This window comes from Anser anser, assembly GCF_964211835.1.
Source record: "Anser anser genome assembly, chromosome: 3".
In the NCBI taxonomy this organism is placed as follows: Eukaryota; Metazoa; Chordata; class Aves; order Anseriformes; family Anatidae; genus Anser; species Anser anser.
In genome coordinates this window covers 109,798,604-109,818,233 of record NC_139722.1, presented here as the reverse complement: position 1 = coordinate 109,818,233, position 19,630 = coordinate 109,798,604, and the positions used below count along the sequence as shown (strand labels likewise).

The 19,630-nt window shown below is 40.0% G+C and overlaps 1 protein-coding gene across 7 annotated transcripts in view; it reads left to right on the top strand.

Moving 5' to 3' along the window:
• The window catches only part of MAP4K3 (mitogen-activated protein kinase kinase kinase kinase 3), an 82,433-nt gene extending 63,112 nt beyond the window's left edge, over nt 1-19,321 (top strand). For 5 of the 7 annotated variants that reach the window (XM_083831695.1, XM_083831693.1, XM_083831698.1 and 2 more), the window contains 10 exons: nt 1,074-1,134; nt 1,217-1,334; nt 3,917-3,975; nt 6,440-6,543; nt 7,387-7,558; nt 10,127-10,195; nt 10,314-10,406; nt 12,251-12,321; nt 15,265-15,320; nt 17,813-19,321. In XM_083831695.1, coding sequence (XP_083687821.1) covers nt 1,074-1,134; nt 1,217-1,334; nt 3,917-3,975; nt 6,440-6,543; nt 7,387-7,558; nt 10,127-10,195; nt 10,314-10,406; nt 12,251-12,321; nt 15,265-15,320; nt 17,813-17,900 — 891 coding nt within the window. In that variant the 3' untranslated portion in view covers nt 17,901-19,321. The remainder of the gene's footprint in view (nt 1-1,073; nt 1,135-1,216; nt 1,335-3,916; nt 3,976-6,439; nt 6,544-7,386; nt 7,559-10,126; nt 10,196-10,313; nt 10,407-12,250; nt 12,322-15,264; nt 15,321-17,812) is intronic. The other 2 variants (XM_083831694.1, XM_083831697.1) reach the window with 1 other exon arrangement.
• The last annotated feature ends 309 nt before the right edge of the window (nt 19,322-19,630 follow it).

Here is a 19,630-nt window from a genome sequence, read left to right as displayed (position 1 = left end):
AATACATGTTTCCAGAAGTCAGTACAGCTTCAGGATGATCTGTCACTCTTACAGAAAAATCTTCCAGTTAATCTACATGTCTGTTCAAATCTCTATAATACACCAGCAGGGAGATCAGTTTTTGTTTTTAAGAGTAATTTTATATGTATATATATCCTGCTGGGTGGTCTGTCTAGTGCAGTAGTCTGTTTCCTACAGCGGCAGTAGGAAACACCCATGAGCTCAGCCACTTTCTGATGTCCCCTCACAGTCAGTCCCCTTGGACTTCTCTACAGGCATTGAATCAGGCATGTTGGAGGGTACGTCCCTGCCTGTTTGCCTTTGTGTCCGTTTATGGGCCTGTTGGACACGAGTATGTCTAATCCCTCGTTTACACTGTTGATACTGGCCCTTTCCATGGCCACTTGTGGCAACAAGCTTCAGAAGTTATGTGAGAGGGAGGAAAAAAAGAAAAAACTGTTTTTTATTTGTCTTTTTTCTTAAAAGATGTCTTGATAGTTTCAGACCCTTCTTTCTATTAATTGTGTCTAGTGATATGACAAATAACAATTCTGCCTTGACCGTTTGTTGCATTCCTTGATCACTTCAGTGAAACGTGTAACCATATGCAGATGGAGAGTCGCTTCAAGTGCCAGTTCTAATTGTTTCAAGACATTTGGAATACTGATGGCTTTAGTTCATTGACCATGCTTTGTTTACTGAAGCTTATGTTGTTAAGTGTTTCTCCTTTGAAGGAGAAAGGCTGGTGGTTATTAAAATTTTTGACAAAGGATGAATTGATCTTTATAATGACACTGTGGGCTAATTATAGTATACTTGAAGACCTGAATATAAAATGTTCCAATTGTCTAAATGTTAATGTATATGTTAAATATAGTGTGTGTGCCAAAGATTTACTCTGAATTAACTCTGGAATCCAGGTAAATATTATTTGGCTTAAGCTAATTTCTGCTACAAAAAGCAAGTCAATATTAGTTTTGTCCTGTTGTCTATGCAGACATTAATTGATCAAGTTAGTGTGCTCATATTTTGTGTTCATTGAACTGAATGTATATTTTTTTCTTCCCTATCAGCTATTTCCTCGAAGGTGTACGTGGTTATATGTCATGAACAATTGTTTGTTATCAGTATCTGGTAAGTTGCTCTGCCACCTGTGAGTGGTAATATTGGTATACATTTGTTTTCGTATTTGAAGTGTTTTTTTTCTAATTTCCAGGTAAAGCTTCTCAGCTATATTCACATAATCTGCCAGGACTCTTTGATTATGCAAGGCAAATGCAAAAGTTACCTGTTGCTATTCCAGCACATAAACTCCCTGACCGAATACTTCCCAGGTAAGTATGCATCATCAGATAATATCAGAATATCTTAATTCTAAGAGTTCAGGGTATACCTGTGAAAGTCTGGGAATCCCAAATAATTTGGAACTCTGTTCACATGTTCACACATTTCCATAAATAACTCATATGGATGTTATAGACTTCTAAGTTTACGTGAATCAAGATGTGACTATACTCTTAACAGAGAACTGAGTTTCAGTACATTTTACCTTCTTGTCTGGAAGTCTCTTGTTTCTGGGTATGGCTCTTGTTGAGCGTAGCCTAGCATGGGAAGTCATGATTGTCCTTGTGAAACAATCTCAGATTAGTATTGTACCTGTGATATTTCAGGCAAGTAGAAATGGTGATCTTATGTTAGTTACTTGCTTGAGCTCTGGGCACTCTGTTTCCATTCTATTAAAAAAAAGTAGTTGCACTTAAATGCATTTCCCCACCTTACTGTGTTTAAAAAAAAAAAAAAAAAAGGAGGGGGGCAAGATGATTAAGGCAACCCTTACTGCAAAAGGAATGGGCTGATGGGTTGTTTTGAAAGCTGGGAAAAACAGAAGTGGAACACAGATTTGACACTCATCATTGGCAAGTCATTTGCAGGTGAGGGTGGAAGGTATTACAAGGAAATTTGTGTCCCCAGATGCCTTCAGTAATTGTACATGCAGTCCCTCCAACTTTATTTACCACGAAGAGCATGCAAAATCCCAGAGACTGAGTACAGTGTCTACCAAACAAGCCTTAGGAGCCCATTCAAATTCAAGAGGAAGAGATAGTAACATTAATCTAGTTTGCAGATAAACTTCTGGTTCTTAGAGGGCGTAGTTAATCATCTTCTTAAGTAATAGGCTTTTTTATTAGCGAATTGTGTTATAGACTTGATTCTCGACTACCTTTGGTTCTGCTGACAGCCTATTAACATTTAATTCTCAGATTCAGGAAAGGCTTCTCATTCAGTTGTCTACAAACATATAGGTGCAACACTTACCTAAAAATTGTGCTCTTCCTAGAGGCTAAATTCATATTACCTAAGAGATAATTTGTACTTTGAAATGTTGTCTTCTGTGTGCATGCACCACGGTTCTTCTCCTTTCTCTTCCAAACTAACTTTGTCGGGGTGGCTTTGGCTTGAGGATTTTAATAGCAGTGGACTGATGATCATAATTATTACAACGATCATGTGCGGAAAAAATTCAGACTATGTTCAGCCTGGAATGACTCCTCAGTTAAGTTCCAGAAGGCTCAGAAAATTTCCTGTCCAGTCCTGTCACATCCCAAGAAAAATGCAGCACAACCTGAATGTGCGAGTGCCAAGCTAGTCGTTCAAAGGCAGGACAGATTAATTTAGATAATCCATTTTGCTGCTTTATCCTTTGGCTGTAAGGCGTCAGGGTAGTAACATTAGCCAGGCAGACTACCAGAATTATATTTGAAGTGTGTAGAAAAGCATAATTTTTTTCCCCATCAGACCACGAAGTATATTCCGCAGCAAGTTCCTAGATAACACGGTGATGAGTACAACATGAATAATGTAGATAAAGTAAAAGCAAAGTTTTCTATAGAGAAAATGTAAAGCAAAGTAAAATTCCAAGTCATTATGCGAGGTTCAGTATGGTCGTCTGCCAAATGGTCTAAGCTCAATGTATGATATTTGGTAGACAAGCATTCAGAAGTAGAAAATAAGTCTGCTGTAAGTCTCCTGTCCAGCTTCTTTCTTTTGCATGTCCTTGAGTTGGTCCTTTCAAGATTTTCATAACTTCTCCAGCCAAAATGTGTGGCTAAGTGTTTTTACACTGCTCAGTCCTGCTGCATTACCAGTCATTTGTGGACAGCTTCATTTGAAATGCTATGCAAGTACTTTCCTATTTCATAGCTTTGACCACAGCATCTACCTATCACTTTGCTTATTCCCATCTTTTCTGCAGCATCAGTCAAACTAGTTATTTTTACCATCTAGGCTACTACTGTGAGCAATCTCCATACAATCTGTAGTCTTCTAGTCTGTTCAGAAGCATTGATTTCCACTTACAGCAAATAACACCATCTCCCCAGCTTACCTGATAATTTTTCAAGTGATTGTTTTCATCGTTTCTCAGGGAGTGTCCCCTGCACGAGAGATCTTGCAAAGCTGTCTTCCTGTCCTCCTTCAGACCTGCTCTTGAAACTCGTGCTGTGTTGCTTATGAAAAGCTTTCATAAAAAACTTAAGGTGTGAGTTTGCAAGGACAGTAGTCCAGCAAGCTATCCAGCCCAACATAGTTTTCCACATTCCAAGTCCCTATGTCTTGTCTTGAACTGTAATGTCCTCGGGACAAGAATGGATTTCGTTACCTGTATTAGCATCCAGCACAAGATGCAACAAGTTACAGGTTGACTTCTAACTGCATTCATAATGCTGGATAACTGAGCAGCATCTCAGTGCTTCATGGAGGGATCACGCTGTGTGTTCTAGGCATTTTGTTTTGAGAAGAGATAAATAAATGTGTAACTTTCCTGGGGGACAAGTACAATTTTCACAGCAACAACATTCTGAAAAGCAAATATATTCAGTTGCTTTAGTTGATTGATAATTCTGTGTTTATCTTGTAGGAAGTTTGCGGTGTCTACAAAAATTCCCGACACCAAATGGTGTCAGAAGTGTTGTGTTGGTAAGTAAAGATCTGCAGTTAATGCCAATAACCAGTACAAATGGTGGCAGTATTAAGATTTCTGTGTCGGTTTTTGGAGGTCAAGGGAGAAGAGGCTTTTCTGTAATTACGAAACTATGTATCTGCAGACAGTGACCTCATCACCTTAATCCTTGCATTTAGGCAATGAAAACTTGCCCATTTTTCTCTGTGTTTTTGAAGATAAAGATATTTCTCAAGAAAATGCAGAGAGGCAAAATGCATGTCAAATTTAAGCCAGCCCTCAGGAAGAACCTAATCTCCATGGATGGAGTGACTTAAAGATGTTACTGTCAGGTTAAGTAACCTGACTTCCTAGTGGAAGATCCAATGATTTATATTGGATGATAAATGCAAATAATGTTTTCAGTTCTTTGGGGACAGTCCCTGAAGACTTCATAGTGTCTTCAAAGTGCCAGCTACTGAAGAATTAAAGCTGCGGTGTGTTAAGAATGTTTTAAAGGGGGGAAAGGTAACTGTGGATGATCTCTTAAATTCTTATCCCTGGGAATGTTTCATCTGGTGTTCCATAATCCAGTCTTTGGTATGAGGAGTTATTCGGGAGATTTTCAGTGGTGGGTGAGCATCTGTTGCTTATCCTGATGAAAATCTCCCCAGGATTGCTGAAACATCCTATGTTTGTTATCACTTCTTTGCCCAGCTCACCTGTTAAAACTTGTCTCTTTCTGGGATACAAATCCTTCAGGGTGTGGTAGGGTGTTAATGATATGTACTGTGTACGTTCAGGCCTTGCCTTAATTGAGGCGTCTAGTCAAGCTGTGAATGTTAATGGATGCTGAAAGGAAAGCTTCCAGTCTCTCACTTCTCTGTGGTATGGATGTCATCTGGGGGGTGTGGAGAGGCAGGGATCAGAGCAGGTACAAGCGTTGGCTTTCTGACACTAAAGTTCGTTTCAGAGCCCCTTTGTTTTAAGATAACTCTTTGTTAAATGAGGGACATGGTGGTATGCTCCTCTGTAATCTTACGGTTTCTACAGTACCAGGCACAGAATTTAACAAGAGTGCTGTGGGAGTTGGCACGATGAGGGCAGGTTCATTGTGGTGCTCAGGGACAGCTTAACCTAATAAGCCTGGAGTGCTTCTTGCATGATGGGCACTGGGAATTTGTGGTTGTAACAGGGGCAGCTGCAAAAGGCAGGACCCCACCTACTGCCTTGCTTACTACGTGCAGCCTGAGTCTTCATTCCTGCTGGCAGCATAAGGATCCCTTTGGCCTGGGGAAAGCAGCAGTGCCATAGGAGGCAGAAAAAGACCAGAAGTTCTGGTCTTGTCTCTCCAGCTTACAGGTGTTGCTAATTGCCTGTTTTGTGGTTTCTGCTGCTGAGTTCAGCCTTACTGAGGGTGTTTGCTGCCTTTTGCAGTTGGCTTGACTTGATGGTGAAGGAGAACTTGGGGTAATGACATTGAGCTTTTGTGTTTCAGATGCCAGTGGATTGTGAGTGGATTTTCTTGGCAGCGGAGTAGCATGAGCATTTTTCATCTATGTAGATAGTGCTGCGTTAGATGCTTGTTATTTGAACTCTGTTGTTAATTGCCTGGTGGCTGGCTGATGGTTAGTTTACTGCAAGTTAACATCTGGTCTTTAGATGTAATTGTACAAGGTGCAAAGTAACGCTTGTTGTTCTTAAGCAGTGCCAGCATATCCATTAGGGAGTGAAATTTTGTCATTACTGTAGAATTAAAGTTGTAAAATTCCAGATTTCACGGTGCCTAATTTTTGCAACTTTATTGTCCTCTTTACAATTCTAAATTGATCTCTGATAAAAAATGGAAAAGGAGCAGTTGAATGGAAACTGATGCCACTTTAAAACTGTATTTCATGCTGGTCAAGAAGTGCTAATCAGAAATACAGTACATGGATTTCAGACTTAGCATTATGGTGCTTGAAAGGCAGCTGAGCAGTTCTCAAGTGACAGTGGCTGTTCAGTTCCTTCTGGGTAATTGTCCATGCCTCAAAGAGAAAGCCATTCCTTAATAGCTTCTCATGATAATTTAGAGAGAGTTTAAGCAAACCACCGTGCTAGAGCATGATACCTCAAATGTTTGTGCCCCCCCTTTTTTAAATTAATTGTCTAAAGTAGTAAATCCCATCTACTGTTTCAAAAAACAAAAATCAACTTTATTTCGAGCTGAAGCGGTGAAACATGCCGCAGCTCTCTTGCGAGAGTTGTGTATTATGGCTTATTTGGCACCAGCTTCTTGCTGTTCATGCCCAACGGAAAGGCAGCCCCCACTCCAGCGTACTCACTGCCACCATTTTCAAAGTATGGATGCTGACTTCTCAGCAGCTTCTCTTCTTGAAAGGTTAGGGTAGGGATGGTAGGGATATTTTCCAGAAATGTATGGGCTGTTATTTAGTTGAAAATTGTTTATGATTTATATTTGCTTAGTATACTAATGTACCTTATCTTTCCTTTTTTTGGCAGTGAGGAATCCCTACACAGGTCACAAGTACCTTTGTGGAGCACTACAGTCTAGCATTGTTTTGTTAGAATGGGTTGAACCAATGCAAAAATTCATGTTAATCAAGGTAATACTGCAATAAGATCAAATACTCCGATGTTCATTTCTATTTGTCTTGTAGTGATTTATGAATAAGTATTGGCTATTACCTGTGTTATTTAATAACATTATGTAAGTAAATAACTTAGTTATTACCATGCATTGACTTTTCTTACAATTTCTGTTAAATTACATTGCAGATATTTGAAAAGCTATTTTCAATATGCATTTACTGACTCAAAATGTATATAGGAATGTTGTTTTTTCTTTTGTGGTGCACTTCAGTTGAAGAACAAAGCCCTCTTTGCATGAGCATTGCCTTTTAGTTGCACAATAGAAAACTCTGGCTTGCAGACTGAGGCAAGGCCAAATGGACAGATAACAGGGGTTAGAAGTGGGCTTGCTTCCATACCAGAGAGAAGGTAGCCAAATGTTCTGTGCTTTGAGATGCTGTAGGTGCCCAGAAATGTTTGTTTTCTCCCCCTTTGACACCATCAGAAGAGATGGAACCAAGGTGCACTCCTTTATAAGACAGGCAGCTGCTATGACTTGATCAGCCTAGGAAGCAATGGCTTAGAGCCTCCATATCTAAGGGGGACAATCCTGGGTATAGCACTCTTGTCCTCTGTAAGCAGCAGCACAGAGTACACATGATGAAAGGCATCCCATCTCTTTTAACCAAATCAGCATGAAGACTTTCTAATCTTCTTAACTTGGGCGTTCTGTATCTGTCTAATACTGTTATCCAAAGAAGTAAACTAAGTCTTATAAAATATACAAAATAAAACTTACTATATGGTTTAAATAGCTAATAGCAACTTGAACTAAACTTGTTTCCCTTCTAATATATATTTTTTGTTTCTTAATCTAGCACATAGATTTTCCTGTACCTTGTCCACTGAGATTGTTTGAAATGCTGGTAGTCCCAGAGCAGGAATTCCCTTTAGTTTGTGTCGGTGTCAGTAGAGGAAGAGACTTCAATCAGGTGGTGAAGTTTGAGACTGTCAACCCAAATTCTACCTCTTCATGGTTTACAGAAACAGGTTTGTGCATGCTGTTGTGATTGCATTCAGAAGTGTTCCTTGCTTGTCTATTAGAGTTGAAGTACTAGAAAAGTAGTTTCCTTTGACAAAACTAATGGTTAAATCATTAAAGCGAAGTGATCATAAGTCTTTTTTTGTTTAAACGGGTATCTGGTTGTACCTGCTTGTATATGCACACTTGTTTTTGTTGTGTTTTTTTTAATGTTTCTACTGTTGAACCAATTGGACTTTTGTTACACTCAGTCTCAAGGATGGAGTTGTGGTTTCTTGCATTTCCATAAATAAGTCTGTAAATGACTTTTAGCCACTGTGCTGTTCTGTGCTTTACACTGGCACTACGACTTTTGTTTATTTAATAGATTTTAATAGAATTACTCTGAGCTGTTTCTTTCAAAATCACTGTAGGTGTGGTTTGGCTCTCCTGCAATAAGCTAGTAGGATCAGAAATGGTGTTGTCAGCCTCCTTTTGTGAGGGAGCGTTTTTCTGTTTTGATGTTTACGGAATGAGAAAAGAACTAGAACCACTGGTAGAAGAGAGCCAAGCACCTGTCCGCCACTGGTCTGGGTGCTGTAAAAGTAAGGAGGTCACCTTCGGTGTAACAGTAGAAACTCTTGCAAAGGAAATGGGCTAAGAATTATTTTTCTAGAGTTGCAAGGATCTCTCTAAACATAGGTACAGTAGTGAGCCAACCCGAGTTATGGCTTGCAGGTTTAGAAGCAGTAAATAACTTAGTTATTACTGGCCATAGAGTCCTTGTTGATCCACGGTGAATTTGTATGTTGCCCTGTGCTGGCATATATGTGTGTATCAATCTGGCTGATTGGATACTGTGGAATTCAGTAAGTAGTAGTTTCCATTGGAAAGATGCCTGCTGACTTTCTTGCTGCTGAAAAGGATATATCAGAGTGACACAGCTTAAAGAACTGGTACAAAACCAAAGTGATCAGTGGATGGCCAATTAATGCACTTACTATGTCAGAGTTGGTGCATTTTATTTTCAAGCTCATGTATATTTATGTGACTGACTCCAGCAGAGTCAATAAAAATAGCATGCTGAAGGGAAATTCTTTGAACTATAACATCTTGTTGTCATTCTTCTTTCAATATTGTCTGCATCACTATGTAAGTACAAGAATAGTAATCCTTTCCCAATTCCTTTTTTTTTTAATGTTGGTAATTTAACACTGCATTGTGCTTTCCAGAAATATTTCTTAAGCTTCCTTGAGTCAGTGGTGTCTTCCCGTATTGTGTCTATGTTTTCTTCTATTTAACACTAATTTAAACCCTCACGTTGTATTGGTTTTTTCCTGTCCTCTGCTGGCAGGAAGGTGATAATGCAATCAAAAAGACAGTTTTTTTTAATGAGGAAAGTGTTTACCACATGGTCACAAATATTTTTTTTTTGTTTGACATTTGGCATTTATTTGTGAATTCTTTCAAAAAAAAAAAGTCTTTTTCAGACAATTAGCTGTCAGAGGCTTGCTGCAGGGGCTTGCTTTCTTCCCTTCCCATCCCTCTCCTGTTAGCTTCAGCCAGCGAAGTGCATGTTTCCACATCACATGATGTGTTTGCACAGGTGTATTATATCCTCCAGTCTTTGTTGCATGCTTTCATCATGGCTATATCCACCGTTGGTTAAGATCACGCATTCGAAATTGGTTAAGGTCGTTTATGTATACCTTTCAAGACACCAAACAGCAAAAGAGAGATGGAGAGGCCATCTCAAGGAGCACACTTCTGCCATCATCCTTGAGTTTTTTACTTCTCAACAGCACCATGGAATTTATTATGTGTTTTAGGTAGCATGCTCTAATTTCTCAACTCTAACAGATGTATTGAGTTTCTGTTTTTTGTATGAAAGAATGCCTACAGAATCACTGGCAGCAATGCTGAGTTAGTAAGAGCTGCTTTTTATGTAATTCTAAAGTTAGCAAACAAATGGACCAAACTACACTTCTCTTTTGAGTTGACATGTCCACTGATCACTTGTGGGTCAGATCCCGCTGTTTGCTGTGATGAAGACTGCTGCAGTTGTAACCCAGAAGAAAGGAAGGTAACCTTTCCTTTGAATGTCTGGAGAAGGAAATTGTCCCACAGTTTCTCATATCTGGGGGTGGAAAGTCTAAAAAGAGCAGCAAGAATTAAGTTCTAATTATAAAGGTTCCTAGCAAGATTTAGAAATAACAGCAGAAGAAAAATGGACTGAAACAGCATTCAGATTTAGTGTGAACAGTCTCAGATGTATATGTTTTTTTGCAACAGCAATATTAAATGAGACGAATGGAGAACAAAAGAACAAAAATGTACACGGGTTTGCTTTTGTGACTTGGCTCAGAAAAGGCTGGATTAAGTCCATACTTTAATATTACAGCTTCAGTTTTCTCATCACAGTCAACAAGTTGGATCAGTGGACATGCCTTTCTAACAGAAGAGAAATGTCACTGGTAAGATGATTATTTTAAGTAGATAAAAACACACTAACCCATTAAATTGTCTCAACCTCTGGAACTTCAGTTTCAAATTCATGGTAATTTAGGTTACAAACTAACACTGTCATTTTTTTACAGACACTACAGAGACAAGTGTTGTACATGTAACACAGCTGGAGAGAGATACCATTTTGGTGTGTTTGGATTGTAAGTTTCAGTATCAACTAAGTATATACATATGCATGCCCATGCATACTGTGTGTCTTCAAATTAGGTCATATATTGAAGATTAATTGTTGGTTGATGTATTCTATTTGTTGTCTAGGCTGCATAAAAATAGTGAATCTGCAAGGCAGGTTAAAATCCAGCCGCAAGCTGTCATCAGAGCTCACATTTGACTTTCAAATTGAATCAATAGGTAAGTTGGTTTTCGTTGTTAGTATTGAATATTTGATTAGATTATTTACTATTACAACACAGAATTACTTGATAACTCAAGTCTTTTGGTATGCGAAACATCACATGCTCACTTTGAGCTCGAAGGCTTAGTAGAAGGCCGAGCATGCTGCATAACATGCTTCTCTGGGAGCAATAACTCCGGAGTCTTCCCTGATGAGACTAAATGGTCTGGCAATATGATGGAGACCTTCAGCATGGAAAACCTTAACACAGCCCGCTTAAACTCTGTGACTCACGCACGGCCAACTCATTCTGCATGTGTGTTCATGCAGTCCACTTTTATAAAGCAGCTCAAACAAAAAAATTGGGTACGTCACACTTAACAACTGGCATTGTTTATGTATTCTTGTAAAGAATCTGAATTCAGTTTGTGAAAGACAGAATACATACATTTTGATAGTTTTCAGGTGGTTACATACCTGAATTACATCACATGCTTTTGAAACCTTGAACTTGTGTAACTCTTGAGGAAGTTAACTCCCACAAACAGAGAAGCAAACGAGAGGGCAGCCCTTTCCGTGTTGAAGCCTCAAACCAAAAGGCTGGAAACTGCATTGCATGTGAGTTTTCATGGTCTCAGAAGCATCTACAGGATGCATAAGCTCACTGAATGGAGAGGGAGAAAATCCTCACCCTGCCCTAGCAAATCTCCCAGGGATTGTAAAGAGTTTTGAGGGATTAGGGTAGGGAAGAGATGAGGGCACCAGGGCAGGAGAAGGCTGAGTTTGAGCGGGGAAGCTCTGCAGAGGTGGGAGTGGGTTGAGGGTTAGATTGTTGGGAAGGCAAAGGCAGTTTCAATTCCAGTCTGTGGAGTGGATGAGAGGAGGGACCCAAGGTTAGGTGATCAGGGGAAGGAATTGTGTGGAAGAAATAGTTTGGAGCCCTGGTGGGCAGAGAGGGAAAAGGACGGATGTGTGCGCAGGTGGAGGGTAGCAGTGAGAACAAAAATAGTAGGGAGGTGGAGGGGTTTCTTTCTGAGGAGAAGCTTAAAAGTTTCAGGTAGTTCAAACACAAACTCAGAGGAAAGGACAAAAAACACTGTCACGGAAAACGTTTTTTTTATGTCTCATGTTGGTTAGGAATGGGGGAAAGGAAGGAGTAAATGGACTTGAAGCTGCTCTCTGTGAGTAGTACCTCTGCACATGCTGTAGCCCTGCCTCTGCTCATCACAAATGAGCTGCTGCTGTCCTGTTCTGGCCCAACAAGTGTCTCCAAAGAGCTCTGCTCTAGTTCCTGCATCCTGCCCTGATTGACAGAGGCAGGGTGCTGGATGCAGGTAGAAATGGATTGTTCCTAGGGACCTACATGCTTGTGCCTCTGTCTTTGAGGAAGGCCCTGGACCCATTTCCTTTCACAGGGTTCGAGTGCAGGTGTCTGTCGTGTGGTTCTGTTTGTGTGACAACGGGAAGGGCTGGGAAGTAGAGGTTTCCGTAAAGCTCTGCTTAGCTGTTGCGTAAAGACCCTATTAACCAACAGATGCTTGGTGACTGAAAAATATCACTGCAGTATCCCTGTAACTTTTATGCTAAAATTTGATGTATATTTTCAGCAAGTATTAGAATGGGAAGGTGTTTCCTTTTTCACGAGAGGACCATTTTTAGGGCTAAATACTAGACAGAAAGGCCTTTTCCTAGTTGAGTGAGAATATTTTTAAACCCTGCTCTTTAAATAAGTAGTCTGTGTGCATAAACATAATACAATAAAATATGTATATACAAATTTTGAAATTGCAGCCATATGCTTTTGGCCTTGGAAGTGTTGACATTATGCCTGAAAACTGATTCCAGTGTTCTTTGTTACTAGTCTGTCTACAGGACAGTGTGTTAGCGTTCTGGAAACATGGAATGCAAGGAAGGAGTTTTAGATCAAATGAGGTAAGTACTGTGTTTCGCTTCAAATTCTAGTTTCTAATATAAGTCAAGCGCAAGATAAGTGCATAAAGGTGTGGGATGAAAAGACTAAAATGTTTCAGTAACTTCCAAACATGAGACCTGGAAGCTGAAGTCTCATTCAAAGTCTATCTCGTAAGCTATAAACTAATTAGACTTGCTGTTCCAAAGAGGAAACCTTAAATGTTGGAATATTTGAGAACCAAGAACCTTTTATTCCTTACCTGGTGGAATGCTGTGTAAAGTAGCTGAGTTGGGGGTGCTGTCCTTGTAACGGGTGGGATAAGATGCTCACATTACACAGGTAGGGGGGAGCAGTGGAGAATCTAGCCAAACAAAGCAAATTGTCACGGGTCAAGATTTTTTTCTGCTAGGTGGGACACACATCTTTTAAAGGAAGCTTCATGAACTGATCAGAAATAATGGAGTGGTGCCTCTTCTCTAATTGGGAAGTGAGCTGACCTGGAATGTTGCAAGCCACGGCTGATACAGAGCTGTACGAGGAGTCACTGTCAAGTCTAATATACAAAGCAGAAAGCAATAAGAGACCTGGCGGTGACGCCATAAAATGTATCCAAGCCTAATTCTTGGTTTATGTTAGTCTTCTTCAGCTTAAATTGCTTGGAAGACCAACCTCAGTAGTCCCTTAGCATCTCAAGGTGGATACCAGAAATTGAGTTTTGCCAGTAGTTGCATGCTCCAGTGCTGAGCTTTAAGTGTTGAATGAGTTGCCCATTGTTTGTGGTGGGATTTTCTCTCCTCCATGTTTACTTGGCTTTGGTGTCCTTTGAAGGTTTTAGTGCTCATTTTCAGAAGGATTATTTTCCATCTAAAGAGATTAATGTAAAGGTTATTTTCTACAGTTTCAGTGCAGTCCCGTTTTTCAGCCACTTCAACAATGTCTAAAAATTGGGTCAAACCATTGTAAATACCTTTACGACTCCCTTTTTCCTGCTGCAAACTTTGTGCAACCAGGTGTTAGTAAAAACACTGTGCTTTGCAGGTTTTTCCTGAGTATTTTAGTTTGAGTATTAAAGACTGCTTACAGACTTAACCAGCTGTTTCATCAGTGTCACATTTGCTGAGAGATCGAGCTCATTATGACTAGTTGTATTTTAATGTACACGTACAGTCACACCATGCCAAACTTAGATACTCCACATTGTTACACAACTCCATTTATTTGCACAAAGCCACAGCTGACCTTATCTGTGCTGACAGTAGTTCTGCTCTTTGTGGCAAGTTGGACCAGGGACTGAAGTCAGACTGCTTCTTCATTTCCAAATTTACAAATGCTTTTTGTGGCATTTGTGCATGTTTGATCACCAGGCGTGATTGTCGTTTTCCCAAGAACTCGTAATGTTGAGCTGCAGCACCCCTGCTGTTAGCACAGACCGTGAGGAGGAGATGACGCTGCTAGGCACTTCTCCAACTCCAGACTGCTGCTAGCAGCATTCTGCAAGGCTCAGCGTATTACTCCACCCATTGGCACTCAGTAGCTCTGATCCAGTTGTGAGAGGACGTGCCCCAGAGTGCTGCAGCACAAATGGATGCTTTATATTGTTTATATAAACCATAAGGAACACTGTCATCTTGGTTTGTTGTTGTCAAGCCAAAGCCAGCACCTAAATGAAGAACAGACGGCAGAACTGAGCTGTTGTCAGAAGGAAAGCCACCCAAAACCTATTTTTTTCCATAGAACATACATAGGGTAAGCTCTCAAGCTTTTTTCAACTCCTTATCTCTCCTGGCTGTACTAGTACATTCATTACTTTGTGTGAATTTTTTGTGCTGTGTGCTAAGGTAATTAAAAAAAAAAGAATAAAAATGACCAACCTAACTTTGCAGCACATTTATCTTTGAAGACATTGTTAGTGGAGATGCTCTAGTCTGATATTAGCTGGTCTAATTGAGGATAATTTCACGTACTTGTAAAGTTGCTTCACCTTTTCGTTCCATGGCTGTGACATTCCACAGTGGCTTGATTTGATCGATTGGGAAGAATGAAACAACAAGGAACTGTCTGAATTCTGAGACAAGACTCTCAGCAAGCAGGAAGTAACTTTCTTAAAGTGGGGAACTTCGCTGATGTGAATTAAAATTCTTTTCTGAGTTTGCTGTGCCAGAAGTGAATTCACAAAGTCAGCTAATGCTGCTAGGACCTGGGAAGGAGAGAAAAATCTCTTCTATCCTCAAAAACATGAAATGTGGCTGTGTAGAAAGGGATCTTTGTAAACGCTGCTTCCCTTTCACAGTGCGACTTGATACCCTTTGGAGTATGCAGTGCGCTTTGGTTGACTTTAATTAATAACGTGCTATTTTCTTTGGTATTCATATCATTATAAAGATGCATCTCAAATACAATTCACCAGCAGTATACAAAGCCCTATTGCACTAGTCTGAATTGTCAAAACGCAATATTTTCTTTACACAGTGGGTGTAAGGGCCACAAGTTCAATTGTTTCCTTGTTCGGGTTTTCAGAAGATGAACTTCCTGCATCGCTATTATGATTCAGAATTTCAACAAAATGCATAGGTATTTCGTGTGTCACTTACCTGACCCATTTCAAATGTCTACTGTAGGGTGAGACAAATGACACCCTCACAGGTACCTATTTCAGTCATGGCTGTAAAGAGAAATGTACCAGTAGTAGCTCAGGTGCTGTGCTGAGCCTGTTGATTGCAGTTGCTACCAGAGGAACTTGCATAACATGGCAGGAATTAAAACAAGCAAACCACCACCACCACCAAAAACCACCTAGATCTCATTCAAGACTGCCGGTTGCATTGAACTCTCTAGCTACCTTAAATGAGCAATAAATGGGTAACGTCAGTCATAGTCAATTCTATTTTCTAGGTTGATTTAAAAAAATATTAAAAATAAAAATGTGCACTTAACATGTAAATACTTGTTTTATTTTTGTCTAGATCACACAAGAAATTTCTGATAATACAAGGATATTCAGGCTTCTGGGATCTGACAGGTATGAAGAGAAGTGAGCATGGCATGCTAAAATAGAAGAATGTTTTCCTCCTACCTTGTGGGAGGTCTTTCTGCTTGTTTCTTGCGATTCCTTTTCTATCCATCTTATTCGTTCCTTTGTGTACATGTCCACCTTTCAGCCTTTTAAATTTACTTCTTTCTTCCAAAAAAAAAAATCTCCTGAAAGTGTGGGCTTCTAGAAGTACTCAGCAGCAGTAGGAAGCTTGTACTTGGCTGCAGTTACAGTCTCCAGGAGTGTCTTCCTTTTTGCACCGTAATTCTTTTGTTTAACTTGTTGAAATCTTTACTTTCAGATGTTCTGCTGCAGTAGCTCATCAGTATCTACCTCTTGAGAAAAAAGCAATAAATAAATAAATAAATTTAGATGTCTTACTTTCTCCCTCAGGAAGGAGCTGTAATGGTTGTCTTCTCAACAAGACAGCCCAGGTCTTGAAGAGCTCTTCATAGTTTTTAGCGTAGCTGTTCTGTGGTGTTTCTTTTGCAGGACACAAATGCTGTGTCTGTCTGACCCATCAGATACAAGCTTGCCCAGTCAGTCACTGCTATTTTAGGAGTGTCACTGACTTCCTCAACTTTCTCTGCCCTGCTCTTGAACTTTGTACTTCATTAACAGCCATGAAAGCAGCAGATGTTCTGTCTTCTGGGGAGCGCGTGCTGACATGGTGGTTTCACCAGTTACATACTCGTGTGCAGTGCAAAGCCAGATTTTGATTTTGGAGAATTGCCTGTCTTATGCCACTTGCAGGAAACGCACTTTCTTGTTGCATCGTGGAACTACCAATAAGCTTCGCAGCAACCAGAGGCTTTCCTCGTGTTCTGTTTGCCCAAGCTTGATGCGCAGCCCTGTAATTACCTCGAACATCAGCGGCACTGAATGGTGCTGTGGCTTTGTCAGCTACCTACCTCATGGCAGTTTTTGCTGGCTGGGGGTTGAGTATTCTCCCTTACGTGCAATACCTGGTAGCTTTTTGGTAATGAGTAATTGTAAGCAATACTCATCTCTGACCTGAGGGTTTTACTCTCCCTGTGCCAGCGAGGTGTGCATGGAGCTCGGCTTTATTGTGTCACTTCTCAGTTGTTGAGAGACAGCACAGCTCAATTTAAAAACAAGCCCGGCTTCAGAATGGAACATGACATTGCAAATCATTGCCTTGGAGAAAAATGTCCTTTTCTCCAAGCACCGTTCCATCTATTTCCATCCTGCACTAATAGTCTCCCAAATCTGAGACAACGTTTGAAGACTTCACACTGCAATAAAGCCTAATTGCAAATTTTTCAGACCTCATTTTGGTTGCAGGTCTGTCACATCTTGTGCTTGAGCTGTGAAACCTTTGCCAGTAACACGTCATTTCCTAGGCAGTTCGTAGGAACTGGGGTTCTGAGAAGCCAAGAAACCTGGCATCGATGTGATGAAAGCTGGCATGTTATTTTCTCCCAGTGAGCCGGGAATCCCTTGTGGCATGAGGTGTCATTCCCTTTGTGGAGCACATTTGGCAGAGCATTAGTTTTGAAGCAAGCAACCTTTTTTTTGGGTGAATCCACAATAGCTAGATATGGATTTCTCACAGCCTACCTTCTCTTTGGGGGTTGTTTGTGGAGAAGAATTCAGTACACCCTGGTCCACTGAGCGGTTTTAGCAGTTCTTGCCTGATTAAACATCTCAAATAGTTTGTGAAACTGCCTTAGGATTGCTGACTTCTCTCCTTTGAAGAGAGTAGTCTGATGTAGGATATCCCTTAAGGCCTTTGCAGTGGTGGTAGAGATCCAGCTAGCTCTGTGTCCTGTCTCCAATGTTGGCCAAAAGTGGGTGGCAAGAAAAGTACAAGAGAAAATTCTGCATATAATGATGCATTCTTGAAGAATTCTCTCAGCTCACAAATTTTAGTGTCTCTGGGACTTGGAAGGAAGTTTCTGTGGATTTAGGGACCATTGATAGCTTACACGGGCTAAGGGAAAGGCTAAAATTGCTCACACAAGAGTGGACCTTGGTCATCTGTCGTATCCAATGGCAGGGGGCAGACTAAGAACTTCTTGAAGTGGAGCCTGTTTAAGGGGTTAGCTTTGCAAGACTCCAAGGAAGCACAAGCCCAAGCAGTAGGGAATGATGGAGCAGGACCTTCCTCAGAAGCCCCTGCTGAAAAGACAAGAAGTGAGAGGTATGCGTTGCAGCAAAGGAAGTTTCAACCGGATAAAAGTGGGGGTATAGTATCATGCTGAGAGTGGTAAAACACTGAGTAGCAGCCCAGAGAGACTGAGAGATCTGTGGAGGTGTTCAGACCTTGCCTGGTCAAGACTCTCGGCAACCTGACCTAGATTTGAGTGGGTTTTGGACTACAGGCCCTCCAGGGAAAGAGAAACAATCTCTGGTCAGGTGGACAAGTTGGTGCTGGGAAAGAATGTTTGCAGTTCTATCCAGGGCTGTTCTTAAGTGAAGGTTAACTTGACTTCGCTGCCGTTCTACTTTCATTTTAGGGTCGTGGTGCTGGAGAGTAGGCCGACAGACAACCCAACAGCCAACAGCAATTTATATATCCTGGCAGGGCATGAGAACAGTTACTGAGAACAGCGCACGGCAGCTCACCATGACAAGATAGCACTCCTGCTGCAGCGATCATGGCTGGCTGAAATTGCACAAAAGCTGCAGTAACCCGACTTCAGTTACTTTATAATTTATTGTGGCATGAGAGAAAGACGAGAGTTGTTTGTGGTATGGACACATAAGCATTAAGATACCACGGAAGTGCTTAATTTACTGTTATGTAATCTTTGTACATATGCAGTATTTTTCAGTGAAACTTCGTGCTGAAGACCTACACTGACTTTCTGTAGATAGTAGTCCTCCTGTTAAGTACAAGTGTCTTACCTGTACAGATGTAAAAGTCACTGAGGATGCAAAAATGAAATCGGGGTACTATTTTAAAGACTTGTCGTGTGTTTATTATAAAGTGGGATGCTAGCAACAAATATAATTCATTTAACAACACTATTGTATTTTATTATATGTAATTTACTAATACAAATAAATCCTAACTTTTAGAAATTGTAACCAAGGCTGTAATCAGATTACAATCTTGTTTTAATTTTGATGCAACACACTGGTGTTCATGTTTGCACAACGTATTGAGATGTGATGTATTTAGTCACAAAGGTAAGCTGTGACTTTGTGGATATGACTTGGGCTTCACAGTTCCCTTTTTTTTTTTCCTTAAGTTTACTCGGGTAGTTTTCTTTGTGAAACAAACCAGTTAAACACCTGTATTTTTATATTTAATTAAAACTCTTTACGATTACTTCTCTATGCTTGAAAACAATACTTCTTGGATGGGTGTCAATCCCAGACTAGTGGTACCTTCCTGTAACACTGCAATAGGTGTTTGAATTATTAGTGTATACAATGATAAAAATTAGTATTACTGTTCATCTTACTAAATAGTTTCATATCATAATGTAAAGCAGCAACATTCCACATTGTGGAAATGGCTCAAAGATGTTGTCATTTTTGACTTTTTTTGGCCTTATAACCATTTTCACACATTTTTTTTCAATTTAGGATGTTAACACATGGCCAAAATAATTTAGTTACTACCTCATTCAAACAATACAATGGTTACTACGCATCACAGGAACTTAGTTTTGATCAGAAGTATTTTTGATTGCTATTCTCCAATGGAGTATGTAAATGCCAAGTTTTAGCAAAATGCACACATTTGACTCCTTTTTTGTATATGTTCTTTATATTTTATTGTGATAATATACACTAAAACCAAACTAAATTTAAAGTGATTTATGGCCTGCATTATTGTTGTCATTGGTAATGCTTTGAAATATGTTCCCTAATGTATATAATGTAAAATAAACTTTTTTTAACATGTTGTTGTACAAGTAGATTACCACCTGCACTAATTTCCACATAAGACTAAAATCTGTTGATGGAACATACTCAGTCTTGATTTCTGCTATTAAATGTTTGTGCCAAACACAGACGCTGGGCATTTCTGAATGTATGAATGATCAAGCTGCTGGAGGTCTGCTGAATTTAGACTAGCACTTGAGGGTAGGTATTATTACTCTTGCTTCCCCTTAGGCAACAAATATCTGTGTTTTGGACACATCTTTCCAAATTCCAACTTACTTGTGTTTTTCTTTTTTCTTTACAGTAACTTGGCCCCTCCTCTCTTGGTTGCGAAATTTGATTTTTATTTTTTTCAGCAGGGTTGTTTTTTGTTTTTGTGCCTATGAGTTGTTGGCTCTGCTGGCCCCATGTCTCGCCTTGCACTGAACCTCAGTTAC